The 13,794-nt window shown below is 49.2% G+C and overlaps 1 protein-coding gene across 4 annotated transcripts in view; it reads left to right on the top strand.

The window, feature by feature from the left end:
* The window catches only part of NHSL1 (NHS like 1), a 283,461-nt gene that overhangs the window by 123,462 nt on the left and 146,205 nt on the right, over positions 1-13,794 (top strand). Inside the window, exon 1 of one of the 4 annotated variants that reach the window (XM_055136656.1) lies at positions 2,027-2,228. The exons of the other annotated variants lie outside the window; for them this stretch is intronic. Within the exon in view, the coding sequence (XP_054992631.1) occupies positions 2,027-2,228 (202 nt within the window). Of the gene's footprint in view, positions 1-2,026; positions 2,229-13,794 lie in introns of those variants that run through there. 4 annotated transcript variants of the gene reach the window in all.

Genomic DNA, 13,794 nt, shown 5'->3' with positions numbered 1-13,794 from the left:
AGCATATCCGTGCTACCCGGACCACCAGGAGGCTGTGCTAATCTTCCCGTTCCAGTACCTACCACTGTCTGTCGTGATCTTCTCGGCCTTGTGAGCTGCCCACGCAAAGTGCATCCCAGCAATTCTGTTTTTCCTTCTACACGCGCTCCGGCCCTACAAGCCAGCAGCGCCTTTTCCTTTAACTCTCAGTGAACTTGGACGAGTTAGGCGAGGCGGAATCCTGCCTTTAGACTTATTTTTGGTTTTGTGTTTTTTATCTTTCAGATATTTCTACCTAGGTTTGTTTTCTATGACAATTTGCTTTACTCTTTGTTGCTTGATGCTGGCGAGAGTGAGATGCATCAGTCTTGCCTCTTTATTAGCCTGAAAATCCCCTCAGGGGAGGAAAGGTAGATCCTAGACTCCTGATGAAAAGGTGCGGAAGACCTTTAACACCCCCAGGACCTTGGAATTACGTTAGCCTTGGGTGGAGGGCTGTCGGAGAAGCCTTCCCACCTGTTGCTCGGGGCAATTTGTACACCGTGATTAAGGGTTTACTAGGAAGTGAGTGCTAGTACCTGGAGCTAATTGCTGTTCCTTGCATAGTTTTCTGATGATGGTTCTCCGGTGATGGGATGAAATTAGAGAGGCATGACCTCCCAGGGCTGCCGGCCCAGCCAGAGAAGGAGGGTCCTGGCTCCCTAATCTGGTTGCTGCTGGCAGTAGACCAGGCGGCAGTGAACAGGTGCCCTGATGGCCCAGAGCCGGGAGGTCAGTGAGCCCTGCCTGCAGGTAGCCCTCTTGGCTCTGCTAACGCAGTCCAACACCCACCGTGGATTAGGGATGTGATGTGTTTACAGCTCCGACTCTTTGAAAACCCCTTCTCAAGATGCATCTTTGGGGAATACTCGTGGATTTTGCATCCTCACCAATTGCTTTTTTTCTTTCTTTCTCCCCCCCCCCCCTTTTTTTCCTCCCCTACCAGCTCCCAAACCTGTCTGTTTGCTTGTTTTGCACCGGGCAGCTGGCACTGGAGTTGCGAAGTTTGAGCTGCACCGAGGGCTCGCCCGCGGGGGCGGGGTTTCCTGTCGCCAATGGGGTGCGGGCAGCTTGGGGCCAGCCTATCGCCTTCCGGGGAGCCTGGCCGTGTCATGCGAGCAGGAGCCACGCAGCCCGTTTATTGTTTGTGGAGGGCTGCGGGTCCCGGGCCGGCGGCCGGCCGGGTGGGCAGTCAGGCAGGCAGGCAGGCAGGCAGAGCCGCAGCGGGGTGCGGGGTGGGAAGTGGGGCGCTGCGGAGGACCCGCCAGCCAACCAGCCGGGGGAGGGGGTGGGGGCGCCGCCGGGACAAGTGAGAGCTCCAACTTGGGAGTGCTCCCGGGACACCTGTGCGGGGGGCACGGGCCGCCTGGGCGCCTGCGTGGACGCGGACTGCGTGGCCGTGCAGCCCCGCGGAGCCGCTGCCCCCGCTCTGCACACTGCCGCCGCCGCTGCGCTCGGCGGGGCTCGGTCCCCGGCTCAGTGGGGTGGGGTGGCGTGGGGTGGTGGGGGGAGGGAGAAAGATGCCCGGGAGAGGAGCATTGCCGTGGGCCGTGCTCGGTCCACACCCAAGCGTGCCGTGCGTGGCTCGCTTCTTTGCAAAGTTGCCACAAAGTGATCCTGAAATGCCAGCCCCGCCTCGTTTTTTACAAATTGTCCCTGGGTTTCTATTTTCTGATTGTTTGGGTTTGATGGGGAGGGGTGGATGAGCTGCGGCGGATCTAGAAGCCAAACCCCACAACGTGGCTGGAGGGGGATTAAAAAAAAAAATCTGTTTCTTACCCCTTCATTTTCCTTTTCTTGCAATTGGGTGACACAGAAGCGATCTTTTTTGCACAATTCCCCGCCTGCCTGACTCTCTCCAGTGAGTGAGTGAGTGGGAAGGAGCAGCCTGCTTGAAAGGACCTGGAACAATTGGAGGAGAAAAAAAAATCCCGCTTTTTTTTTTTTTTTTTTGGTGGTTATTTGCTCGGGCGCCCTTTGTCTCTAGTGGATTTCGAGGGGAGAGAAGATGCGAAAGGAAGGCTCCTCGGCTGCGTTCCGACTCAAGCCCGGTCCCGGTTCTCTCTCACGTGCTGTGAGTTGGATCCATTTCTCCTCGTTATCCAGGCAGACAAAGAGGCTGTTTCGGAGCGATGGAGAACTCTCGGTCTGTGGGCGGCAGGTGGAAGCCGATGATGAGAACTGGACCTACCGAGCTCAGCCCAGAAAAGGTGACTTTTAGTTTTGTTTGTATTTTTTTTAAAAAAAATGTGAACATTGGTAGAAGTTGGCTGTGTCGAAGTCTGTATCTGTGACTGTTCTCGCTCCACGGTTCTTGCCCCCCTCCGAGGGTGTTTTTGTTTGTCGCTGTACAGGAATTTAGTGTCATTCATTCTTTTCTCCACCTGACGTCAGAAGTGTCCATCTGGACATTCAACTGGACACAGTCTCCCATGAAGGAGAAAGGAGCATATGTCTGCCCTCTTGGCTGCTCTCGCCTCTCTTCAGACTCACACCCTCACTCAGGTGACATGTGACAAGTTCCATGAGGGGCCACCATTGCAGATGGCATCTCAGGATGGTGACATGTGTGGCTCTTTCCCTGCAGCAGAACACTGAGGAAACTTTGGGGGTGGGGTGGGGGTGTGGACATCCGTCTTGGATATTCCGGGATGCTGATGCAGTCTGTGAAAGCTTGCGGTAGTACACAGGTGTGTGTGTGGGGGGGGGGGGGCGGGGCGGGGCGGGGGTTGACCTTTCGGGAGCACGAACGCTCAGAGGACCTGAGCTCTTGGCTGCTGTGACCCTGAAGAGTTTCTCGATTTCTGTCAAGTTCGTTTTTCGGATCAGTGTGGGTCTCGGGGTCTCCGTTCTTAGCTGGCATGGGGATCTTTTCCTTCCAGGTGAAGAGGTGTAACAGAGCGGCTGGGAGAGGGGGCAGGATTCCCGGGGACCTCTCTGGGAATGCTTTTAGAGTTCTTCCACTTAGGATGTTGACCAGGGGTGTTGGGCTCTCAAATGGCTGTGGTGTGGCACAGGGAGGGGGTGCTGTTTCAGTCATACAAAGGAACCATGTGGACATCCCCCGGGGGTTATGCACCCCACCCCCCACCTTTAGCACAGTTTCTCCCAGCTCTAAGAAACCTTGATGGAGCTTTTCAGACACCCCCTCTTTGCCTTCTCCGGGGACACAAACCTGCTGCCATGCCGGAGAACAAACTAAGTTACACGTGTGTTTGGGGGTGCCAGTGATGGCCTTCTGGCCCTTCCTCCTGATTGCATAAAAGTGTTAACGCTTTCATCTAAGCCCTTTGAAGATGTCGCTTCTGTCAGGAGTGGTCTCTGCTGCGAGGAACTTAACAGCCTTCGTCAGATGCTGTCTGGTGGCCGGGGCCCTGCTGGCTCGCGTGGTGTAGTCTTTGTCAAGTCCGTGAACTTTGCTTTTTCTAAATCAGGAAGAAGCTGTGGTTTGGGTAAATGGGTGAGTTTGAAGCTGAGTGTTTGAAGCCGGGAGGCGGGTAGGGTGGATGCAGTGGCGCTGTGGTCGCAAGAGGGTGTAGTTCTGAGTCTCTTGGCCATTGCCAAAGTTGGCTTCTTAGGATTTGTTTTGTTCCCAGTCAACTGCTGTCAAGTGGAATGTGGAACGAGGAGTACAAGGGAGCACGTGGCTTGGGGGTTTTTCTTCCACAGATGCTTCATCTTCGTGAATATTAACGGGAAGACACCCAAGTTACCCGTTGTCAGTTGTAGTTGGGAAGCCCAGCAGATAAGATGCACAGGACCAGTGCAAGAAAAGGCGAAAGGAGCACTTGTTTGCGTAACCGTCCAAAAGATGGTGTCCTTTATCCTTAATATCATTGCAGAGATTGTGTTTTAAGAAGATAAAGAGGGTCTAAATGCAGTGTATAAATTTACACCAGTTTCAGAAACTGATAATATCATTATTATTATTGATAATAATATCATTTTTGACATACAGAGTCGGGGAAAACTCTCACAAAGCTGCCCCTTGATAAACAGAACTGGTGTTATATCCTGTTTCTGCATTTGACACTCAGAAGAGCATTGGCTCCCGACCTTGACATATTGTCTCAGGATGAGTTCCAAGGGTCCCGCGTTATGCCACTTCATGTTTCTCTCCCCCTCCCCCCCTGCCCTTTGGAGAAACACCGTGACATTTGTTTACACTTGTAGATCCAAAGAGGAAAAGTCTTTAAGAAAAATCCTGCGGGATGGGAGTCGTGTCTTAAGAGTGTCGAGCACGCCGGCCGTGGCGCCAGGATTAGCTGTCGGTCAGAACTAAGCAGGCCCAGTGGCCGTATTAAGATTTGATGACAAATAAATGGAAGACATATTGGCCTGGTGGGAGTTGGAGCGTGTCTTGCTTTTCTTCCTGAATCCAGACCACATGCACCTCATTCTTCGCAGCCTCCTTCCTCCTGGCTGCCATCAGGTTTTCCCGACTTACCCAGGTTTCTGAACACCGCCTGTCCATTCTCCCCGCCCCAGCCGTTAGAGGGGCAGGGCAGGGTAGCCTAACAAGTGCACCTCACTTGAGTGTGGGGGTGGGCGTGGGGTGGGGGTGGGGTTTGCTTATGCAGCCACCCTTTCTCTCCACGCCCCCATCCCATGCAAGGCCATTGTGCTTGTCCCTAGGTCATGCTGCTTTGCACAGTCAGTACCCCAATCCCTCCTGTCGATACGCTGTGTAAGAGACACATGTTTTAGAGTTGTTTCATCACCTTGCAATATCATTGAATAGGATCACTAAGTTGTTTCTTTTCTTTTTAAGTTTCTTAGGTCACACGCAATGGTATCCAGGATATACTCCTGGTTCTGTGCTCAGCGATCACCTCTGATGAGACTTGGGGGACCATATGGGGTACGGGGATTGAATCTGGGTCTGCCACATGCAAGGCGAGCACCCTACCTGCTGTACTATCTCTCCAGCCCCCAGTATCATCAGGTTTTGAAGTGGTTACCGTTTTTTTTTTTTTTATAATTCATTCACCATGAGATACAGTTTCAAGCTTTCATGTTTGAGTTTCAATCATACAATGATCAAACACCCATCCCTCCACCAGTGCACATTCCCCACTACCAGGGTTCCCAGTAGCCCCCTCTTTCCCACCTTCCCCCTGCCAAATCTCTCTCTACTTTTGGGAATGGTTTGCAATACAGATACTGAGAGGCTGTCACGTTTGGTCCTTTATCTACTTTCAGCACACATCTCCCATCCCGAATGATCCCTTCAACCATCATTGTCTTAGTGATCCCTTCTCTATTCCAGCTGCCTTCTCCCTCAGCTCATGAGACAGGCTTCCAACTATGGGGAGTTTTCCTGGCCCTTAAGTCTACTGTCCTTGGCTGTCAGTCTCATATTATGTTATTATTTTTTTTTTTATTTGAAGTGGCTACCCTTATGGATATCCGTCTGCTCGTAAACCCACACCTCTACAATTTCATGTGTCATGTATACTCAGGAAAATCAGGATAAAATCTGCAGTGCTTGTATTATTTTGGGGGGGGGCAGTAGAGTGTGGGGGGGCGCTAAGCAGTGCTCAGGCCTCAGGCCCTCAGCGGTGACTCTCAGCCAGCTGGGCTGTTGGGTCAATGCGAGGGTCCCAGGATGTGATGCTACTCTGGACCTGAGGTGCCAGGGAAACCAGTCTGGGGTGCTGGGGGTCTCCTCCCAGCCCCTACCTAGTGGTACTTGGGAGTCTCCTGGTCTACAGCCAGTGATGCTCAGGGACAATGCAGTGCTGGGAATCAAACCCGGGTTGAGTGCAGGCTGGACAGGTGCCTTAACCAATTTACTATCTCTGGCTCCTGGAGAAACTTCTTGTGCAACTCAGCACTGCTAGTACAGTTTCTGAATCTAAAAAGAAACTCAGAGATGCGTGTCGGTAAGTTCAAAGCAACTGCAAGTTAGCCCCTGTATGGTTTCAAAACACTTGACATCTTTAACTTCTTGCTCAAGATGTTAAAAATGTATTGGATAGCAGCAACGACCAATTCTTAGCTTTTGTTTTTCTTTAACTTTTTTTGAAATAAAGCAGATTTTATTGGAGGTTTTTGGAAGGGGGAAGGGAGGGAAAGTGAGAGAGAGGGAGAGGGGGAGAGAGAGACACAGAGAGAGAGAGAGAGAGAAAGAGAGAGAGAGAGTACCACTCACAAAAGCACACGGGCTTCCAAAGACAGAGAAAGCCCCTACCCCAGCATTAGATATGGAAGCATGAAAGTGCACATCTGCAGAGGGGAGATGTGGGCAACATGTGGTACCCGAGCATGTGCTCAGCCACGTGGCTGCAAGTAGGCAGCGTCTGCACCAGTTCTTGTCTTTTGACTGTGATAGGGCCGTAAGAACAAATGGTATTTCCGCTTAGTTCAAGGCTACGACTCAGCACCCTCTTGAGTATTCAATTCAGAGAATCACAGACTGTTTTATAAGATGCCTCTGAAATTTTGTTTTGTTTTTTTTCTTTAAGTGGAAGTTGATTATAGGTGGGATGGTCTGTAGCTTTCCACATAGTCGTCGTTGAAGGAACTATCTGAGCCCCACGTGCAGGCTCCAGGGGAATATTGCACCCAGCATGTCTTAGAACTAAGAGACACGGATAAGACAGCCAAGGAGAAAGTGAAAAGAAAATGCAAGTTAGTTGTGAACAGTTAATAAGTCAGTGATTCAGAGGGAAAGGTTCAGAGAAAGATGCTTTATCTGGAGCATTCTCATATTTTGCATCATCTTCTGGCTTGGGGTTGATTTAGGCAGAATTCGGGGAGTCCCAGCTCTGTTTCTAGCTGCCTGGAACATTCTCGAGGGAAAGTGATCACTAGTATCTGTTCTGTGCTTCCCCCTCTTGCTCATTTGCTCGTCTCTTGTCAAGTCAGACCAAAAGAGGTGGAATAATAATGGCCATCATCCCGTCGAAGAGAATGTGTTTTTGTTGGCTCTCCAGCGCCCTGCTCAGCTGGGCAGAGCAAGATTGATGATTCTGGTATTGGCAGGTTCAGCGGAAAGAGAGTAAGTGACCGGCAAATCTTAGATTCAGACCATCTTTTTATTCTCTTCTTCTGGATTTTTTCTCATGTTCTAGTAACATGACCAGATTTGAGCCACGTGGGTTTCCATTTTTTTCTATTCCTAAAATGGCCTTCTGGAGATATTAAATAATGAATAATCCATACACTAGACAGTTGTGGAGCGCGGGGATTGGTCGTCTTTCAACTAATTTCATCCTAATGTCCTCCCTAATAAAATAGCTGCAGAAAACAAGACCTTTGTGCATAACTAGATTAGCAGTGACTTCAGAGCATACAATGGAGAAAAATGACATGAAAAGACCATAAGCAGCAAGGTCAAGACCCCATTTCCAATGTAAGTAGCGGAGATTTATTTTTAACCATAAAATCTTTCAAAATGATGGACCTCAAGAATGGTTTCTTTGTGGCATTAAAGAATCATAAAATATTGACAGAGTAGCACTCCCAATGGAGAGAAAAACTAGCTAAAGAAATAGTTGAGTGCCAATACTAATATTTATTTTGAGAGTCACTTTGTGTCATTGAATATTCAGGAAAATTTCTAACTGGAGTTTATCTTTGTGCCAATAAGAGAGATGGGGGGAGGATTCTCAATGTAGTGATTGTGATAATTTTTTCTCTTACTTTCGAGCAAAGCCACCATGCTGGGAAGGAGACTCGGTGCATGCCACTTAATATTTTATCTGATGCTCCGAGACTGCCCTGCTTTGACCTTCCATTATTTTTTCCCTCTCATGGGGAGTCTCTGGTTTCTCTGCCTCGATTCAGTACAAAAATAATCTTCTTATGGAAATGTTTTATTGAATACGCTGCTGTCATGTATGTGTTTAAAATCATGTGGATGGAGTTTGTTTTGAGGATTAGACCCTTACTTAGATGACTAGAAATGGAATGAGTAAAAAAAAAAAAAACAATAATAATAAAACAGACCAATAAAGCCAGCTTACTGCCAGAGAGGTATGTGAAAGTAACTCTTCTTCATTGAGAGATTTTTACTAGGGCATAAAACATTTTTCAAAATTGTTATTTTCAGAGGGTTGTTTCCAATGTAATTTTAACAGATTTATGTTTAGTTTATTGTGGGGGGTGTCTTTTATAATTCTTGCAGAATGTGGTGTGATGGTTTTAGTAATTTTACAGGGGTTGGACTTATACTTTCTCTCCCAAGTTTTCTTAACTACAGAGTTTCCCATCAGCTCCTTCAGGGAGCTCAGCCGGGCCAGTTCTCTTCCCTAAAGTTCTTTGTCCCCTTCTGTGTGTGCCCTCTCCTCTGACCTCTCTGTCTCTCTGTCCCTCCTCAGCTCTGAGCTGTCTCCTCCGATGCCCTTGTTCTGTCTGTGATTTCCACTCTCATCCTCTTTCGAAATCCAGGAGTGTGCTGTATTGCCTCAAACCCAGAGATAAGGGGGTCATTCTTGGGCTCCCAAGGACTAAGGGCAAGATGCAGATGGAGCGGGGGTGGGGGGGCCCTGAGCCTTCACCCCCTCAGAAGTGCACACCGCCCACCCCTCCCCGGCCCTTCCCTTTCCCTGCTCCTCCTGACTGTGGCTGAACCGTCTAGACTTCCTCCCCAGCTCCGCGCCTGCCTGCCCTCTCCCTGCAGGGCACAGCTGATGACTCTGGCTCTCTGCTCTTTCCCCACCTTCTGCATACCTCAGTAATTGCATTTATCACACACTGCATGATACTGATTTAGTTACCTGTCTGTGTCCTCAGCCCAGACTGTGAACTCTTTCAGGACAGAGACCAAAGCGTTTTTTTTTGTTTTGTTTTCCCTTTCCCTATCTCTCTTCTCCCCAAGGCTACAGGAATGACTGCTGACGGGCGAACCTAAATCCCTCAAGAGTGTGTTTGCACAGTCCACGGTGCCACGCAAACACTCCTCGTTTGCCTACGCCAGCAGGGAGGAGATAGGTAGCATGGAGTGTTTCCTTGGGCTCTGATACCTATGAATGTTATCTTAAACGCCCGCCCCACCCCCACCCCAGCTCTTTTGAGTACTTACAGGGTGTGTTTGGTGGAGACCTGGATTTGCCGGCCTCCTGCTGTGCTCCCCACACGGTGAATGTAACCCAGAAGTTGTGGGAAAGTTTCATGGGTGCATGTAACCCAGAAGTTGTGGGAAAGTTTCATGGGGACTGTTTTGACTCTTAGAACAAGGCTCGGGGTTCGATGTGGTGCCAGTTTGGAGGAGGAGGGGCGACAGGTGCTAGAGCAATCTTTCCTCCATCCACTGACTTCCTGCTTTCACCCAGACCCTCCCTCACCCCAGGGCTGCAGTGATCTGTAAATCATCAGACCTAAGCCCTGTAACATTCCTGCTCCCTTGGGTGATTTTCCTCCTCAAAGACTTCGCAGTTTCCTTCGAGGCTCCAGGTGATCTCTGTCCCTAGCCACATTTCCTGCCTGTTTTCCCCAGCACTGTCCCAAATCTCAGTCTTGGGAAGCTGTTTCAACAACCTGTTTGCAGTGGGGCCCTTCCCCTGACTTAGAGCCCCATCTCTGCACAAGTTTCCCCACCCCTATTCCTTCTGATCTTTGTGGAAACATCAGCTTAATGGCTCAGAGGGCTGGCGTGCATGCTTGGCGCGCTTGAGGTCTGGAGTTTGATCTCTGGCACCACTTGAACCCCCAGGAACTGCCCGACTGGGCCCCTAAAAGGGTCATCTCAGTTGCCCTGCCTTAAAATCGTCTCGTCTCACCCAGGGGCAGACATTTTGATCCCCATCAAGGGGGATTTTACTGCGTTCATGTATTTTATGTATTAACTTTTAAAAAAAAATGAATCACCACGAGAAACACAGTTCCCAAGTTGTTCATGATTGGGTTTCCGCCATTCAGTGTTCCTATTATGTATTCATTTTTGGTCTCCTGTCTCCCTTAAAGTAGAATTTAACTTCTTGGACAGGGTCGGTGTTTTTGCGTGTTTTTCGGTCAACAGTGGCTCCTACATGGTGGGTGTTCAGTAGAGGTTTGAGTTGAAAGAAAGGAAATGAAAGCCGGAAAGCTGGAAGGTTCTCTTCAGACCTGGACTGAGTCACACACTCTCGTCAAGTCTAGTTTTCGTGTCGGTGAGAGGGTTCATGACCAGCCCGTCAGCAGAGAGCAGGTGCAGTTTATCTATGGACTGGGTCAGGGTTGTTTTCGAGCTGCTCCGTCTGCCTCCACATGGGATCCGGTTGTCTTTGATGGTATTGTCTGTGGGGTTGACAGAGCCTTCACCTGCAGTGACCGTCTCAGAGACGTCTTTACCCGAGCAAAGAATATACTATTTGGTAGGATTCAACAGTGACTGTTTTAGAGGACATAACCCAGGAAAACCCAAGTTGGAGTTCTCGCTTCCTTTCCATAATCCCCCTGTGTATTCATGCCTCTGTTTCCATGTCAGCGCCTGGGCTGATTCAAAGACTAGATCGAAAGTCAGGTCAAAATGAGCCACCTCACAGTAGGTAACTGCTAATGAGTGCTTGCCGGGGCCAGACACATTAATAACACATTACTCGAGTGAACTCATGTACTAAATATTGCCTGATACCATAAGTAGCCAATAAAAGAAAATAGCTGCTTAGAGATGTCAGGACAGTTTGGGTCATGAGCGAGGAAGTCGGCGAGGGATGCTCAGATGCTGCGAGGTGACAAGCCTCATGTCGTGCTTCAAGGTGAGTGAGGACAAGAAAACCACTCAGGGCGTTTGGGGGGGCTTGGACTCACCAACGCCTAGTTTAAGAGCCAGTGTTATGCCTTCAGATGGTGGCCATGTGCTGCAGCCTTTCCTGATTCAATACTCCCTTGACCTCTTGCCCACGTCTTACTCTGTGTCTTGTGCTTTGCAAACATGAAGTCAGGATTTGGGTTTGTTTTTTGTTACAGTTTTCGGGTCAGACCCAGCAGTGCTCAGGTCTTATTCCTGGCAGTGCTCCAGGGACCATATGGGGTGTCAGTGTGAATTTCCAAGAAAAAGCGTGTGGCTTGCGTGGGACTCAAGCATTCGGTGGCCGAGAGCTGCCTCCTCAGACCAGTCAACGGTGGTGGATGGACGCAGGACCAGGGGAACAGAGAAACAGGGCTCCAGGCTGGTCCGTCGTTGGCTTATTTCTCTCCCCTCCCCAGCCTAGTCTGATCTCTCCCCATACAGCACAATCGTCATCGCTTTGGTCGTAGTCCCAGTCACCATAGTTTCATCATGCTGGTCTCCTTGTAGACCTCAAAGTCCTCTTCCCCTCTTACTCCTTACAGCATAGTTATATAGAAATCACAAAGGGTGGGGGTACACAGAGGTGGGTTTGAACAACAAACAGAGGTAAATCCACTCCTTCAGGGAAAGTTCTAGGGGATTAACTCAAGGACAAAAATCTCATCTGAGGGTTCAGCACTCTAGATTACTAGGAGATCCGCTCAAGGGCGGGATTCCATCCAGCCTGTATTGCTTTCTAGTAATAGCTAGTAATCCATTTAAATAATCCTAGCAAATTTACTTCTTATAATATTTCTAGTTATTTTACATAGGGCTGGAGCAATAGCACAGCGGGTAGGGCGTTTGCCTTGCACGTGGCCAACCCGGGTTCAATTCCTCTGCCCCTCTCGGAGAGCCCAGCAAACTACTGGGAGTATCTCACCTGCACAGCAGAGCCTGGCAAGCTAAACCATGGCATATTCGATGTGCCAAAAACAGTAACAATAAGTCTCACAATGGAAACGTTACTGGTGCCCCCTCGAGCAAATTGATGAGCAACGGGATGACAGTGACAGTGACAGTGATTTTATATGAACACAGTAAGAGATATATTAAGCTTAAAGGTTGGCTCTTCCTGGGGACATCTTTCTATATATCTCAGACCACAGTCCTCAGGCCAGGTTAGTCTTTCCTAACCCCAGCAGAGTCCTTATTCAGTTGCTTCCTTTTGGGTCACGACAGAGTTTGTCCCATGTCCATTCTCTTAACTTCTTATACTTTTGGTGCTTAAGTTTGTTTCTTTTGAGGCCAGGATAGCTTACAGCTTGCCCTAGGTCCATCCAGTCCCCTTGTCAGGACCCTGCTTTTTGAATGCTAGGAACTGAGGGCAACTGAGGCTTCAGTAAATATGGATACCCAGAAGTAAATATTATTTTGGAGTCAATGAACTCCCGTGTTACAAAAGTATAGCATCAACTGTCTTCCTGTGTTTATACAAAAAGAGCATTGCCAAACCATGCAAGTGACATAAAGGAAAGAGAAGAGCAATATAGGATTATTAGTGTCTGATGGAACTAGGTGTGCCTCAGGGGCACTGTGGTGGGAGTAACTCAGTAAACCCCAGCTCCCTGCAGGAGGAGCAAGGATACCCCAATGTTACCCAACCTGTCAGGTTTTGAACCCAGGTTGACAATGGACAGGGCTAACAGCCTACCTGCTGGATGACCATTCTGGCCCCTAAGTCAGTATTTATGTCTGAACAAATCGGTCAAGGCAATGGCTGAAAGAAAAATTGCTCCAGTTCCAGCTTAGAGGCAGGCTGGCAGCATTTTAGGGAGCAGACCTATATCGGGGCCAAGGAGGTTGGGAAAAGAAAAAAAAAAAAACCAAACATGAGTCGAAATGCTTCAAGAGGCACCAGGCAAAAGTGGCTCTCGGCCTCCGGATCTCTCTGGGCGGCCTGTGTCGCTATGGGAAACCGCAGATCCTGCTTGTTCGTAGAGCAACAACAGCTGTGATTTTGAAAGCGCAGGTGCATTTCAGTGCTTCTAGCTTTAGGAAATGTGGGTAACCCTCATCTTGTGCATCTCATCTTCCCAGTCACAGATGATCTTTTTTGGCGACCGTGAATGGGATTGACAAGCCTTTGTGGACTCAAAGTCTGCATCACCGCCATGCAGAGGTTGCAGTGTGTGGCGAGGTGGGAAGCTGACTTGCGGTGGTGTCTTCTGGTCTGTGCGTCTTCAGTCTCCACAGAACCTCCTGTTTCGCCCAGAGCATCCTGGAGTGTTCTCTGTCATTTGTGTGCTGCCACTTAATGCCGTTGAATGTCATCAGAGACATGTAGACCAATAATTACTTATTTAGTTCATGCTGGATAGATCCCATTGCTGTGTATCAGATGCATTTGAAGCTCTGTGTGTGTGTGTGTGTGTGTGTGTGGTTTGTGTGTTTACATAGTGAGTGTGTGCCTAGCCACGCCGTCAGCCTGGTCCTTAACCCCAGCCAGCAGTATGTGTGCCGGGATCTCCACCTGTTGCTCCCTCTGCCATTATCCCCCATTGCTAGATCTTTCCTAGGAAATGGGCATGTCTTAAGATCCTCACTGCTGGATGGCTCCAGCTGCTTAGTAGACTGTACAGAAAGCCCCACCAAGAAACCCATGCTGCCGGCCCCTCCCAGACTCAAGTGAAAATAGTTTAAGCCTGGGACACCGGGACCAGAGAAGCAGGTGTCCGGGCTGGTGGAAGCAAGAGTGCTTTCTCCTCTGCCATTGTCATGCCCACCTTTTCCCAGGGATGGCAGCTGGGGAAAGTGATACGCAGGAGAAGGTGGCAGGTACTGGAGGAAGAGGGATGGAGTGACAGGGAGCAAGAGATGAGAGCCTCTGTAGTCCTCCAGCTGGCCTTCCTCTCGCTGGCAATTCTCCCACTTCCTAAGATGATAAAGTAACCATCATCCCCTGGGACTCAGGCACATTTCTGAATATGCAGCCTACACAAATGATTGTGTGCTTATAGTCTTTTAAGGAGGTTTTTTTAAAAAATAATTATTTATTTATTTTGGGGTTTGGGGCCACA

Source organism: Sorex araneus, chromosome 4, assembly GCF_027595985.1.
Source record: "Sorex araneus isolate mSorAra2 chromosome 4, mSorAra2.pri, whole genome shotgun sequence".
NCBI classification, from domain to species: Eukaryota; Metazoa; Chordata; class Mammalia; order Eulipotyphla; family Soricidae; genus Sorex; species Sorex araneus.
Note: the sequence above shows the minus strand (reverse complement) of the source record. Positions and strands in the feature narration are given on the sequence as shown.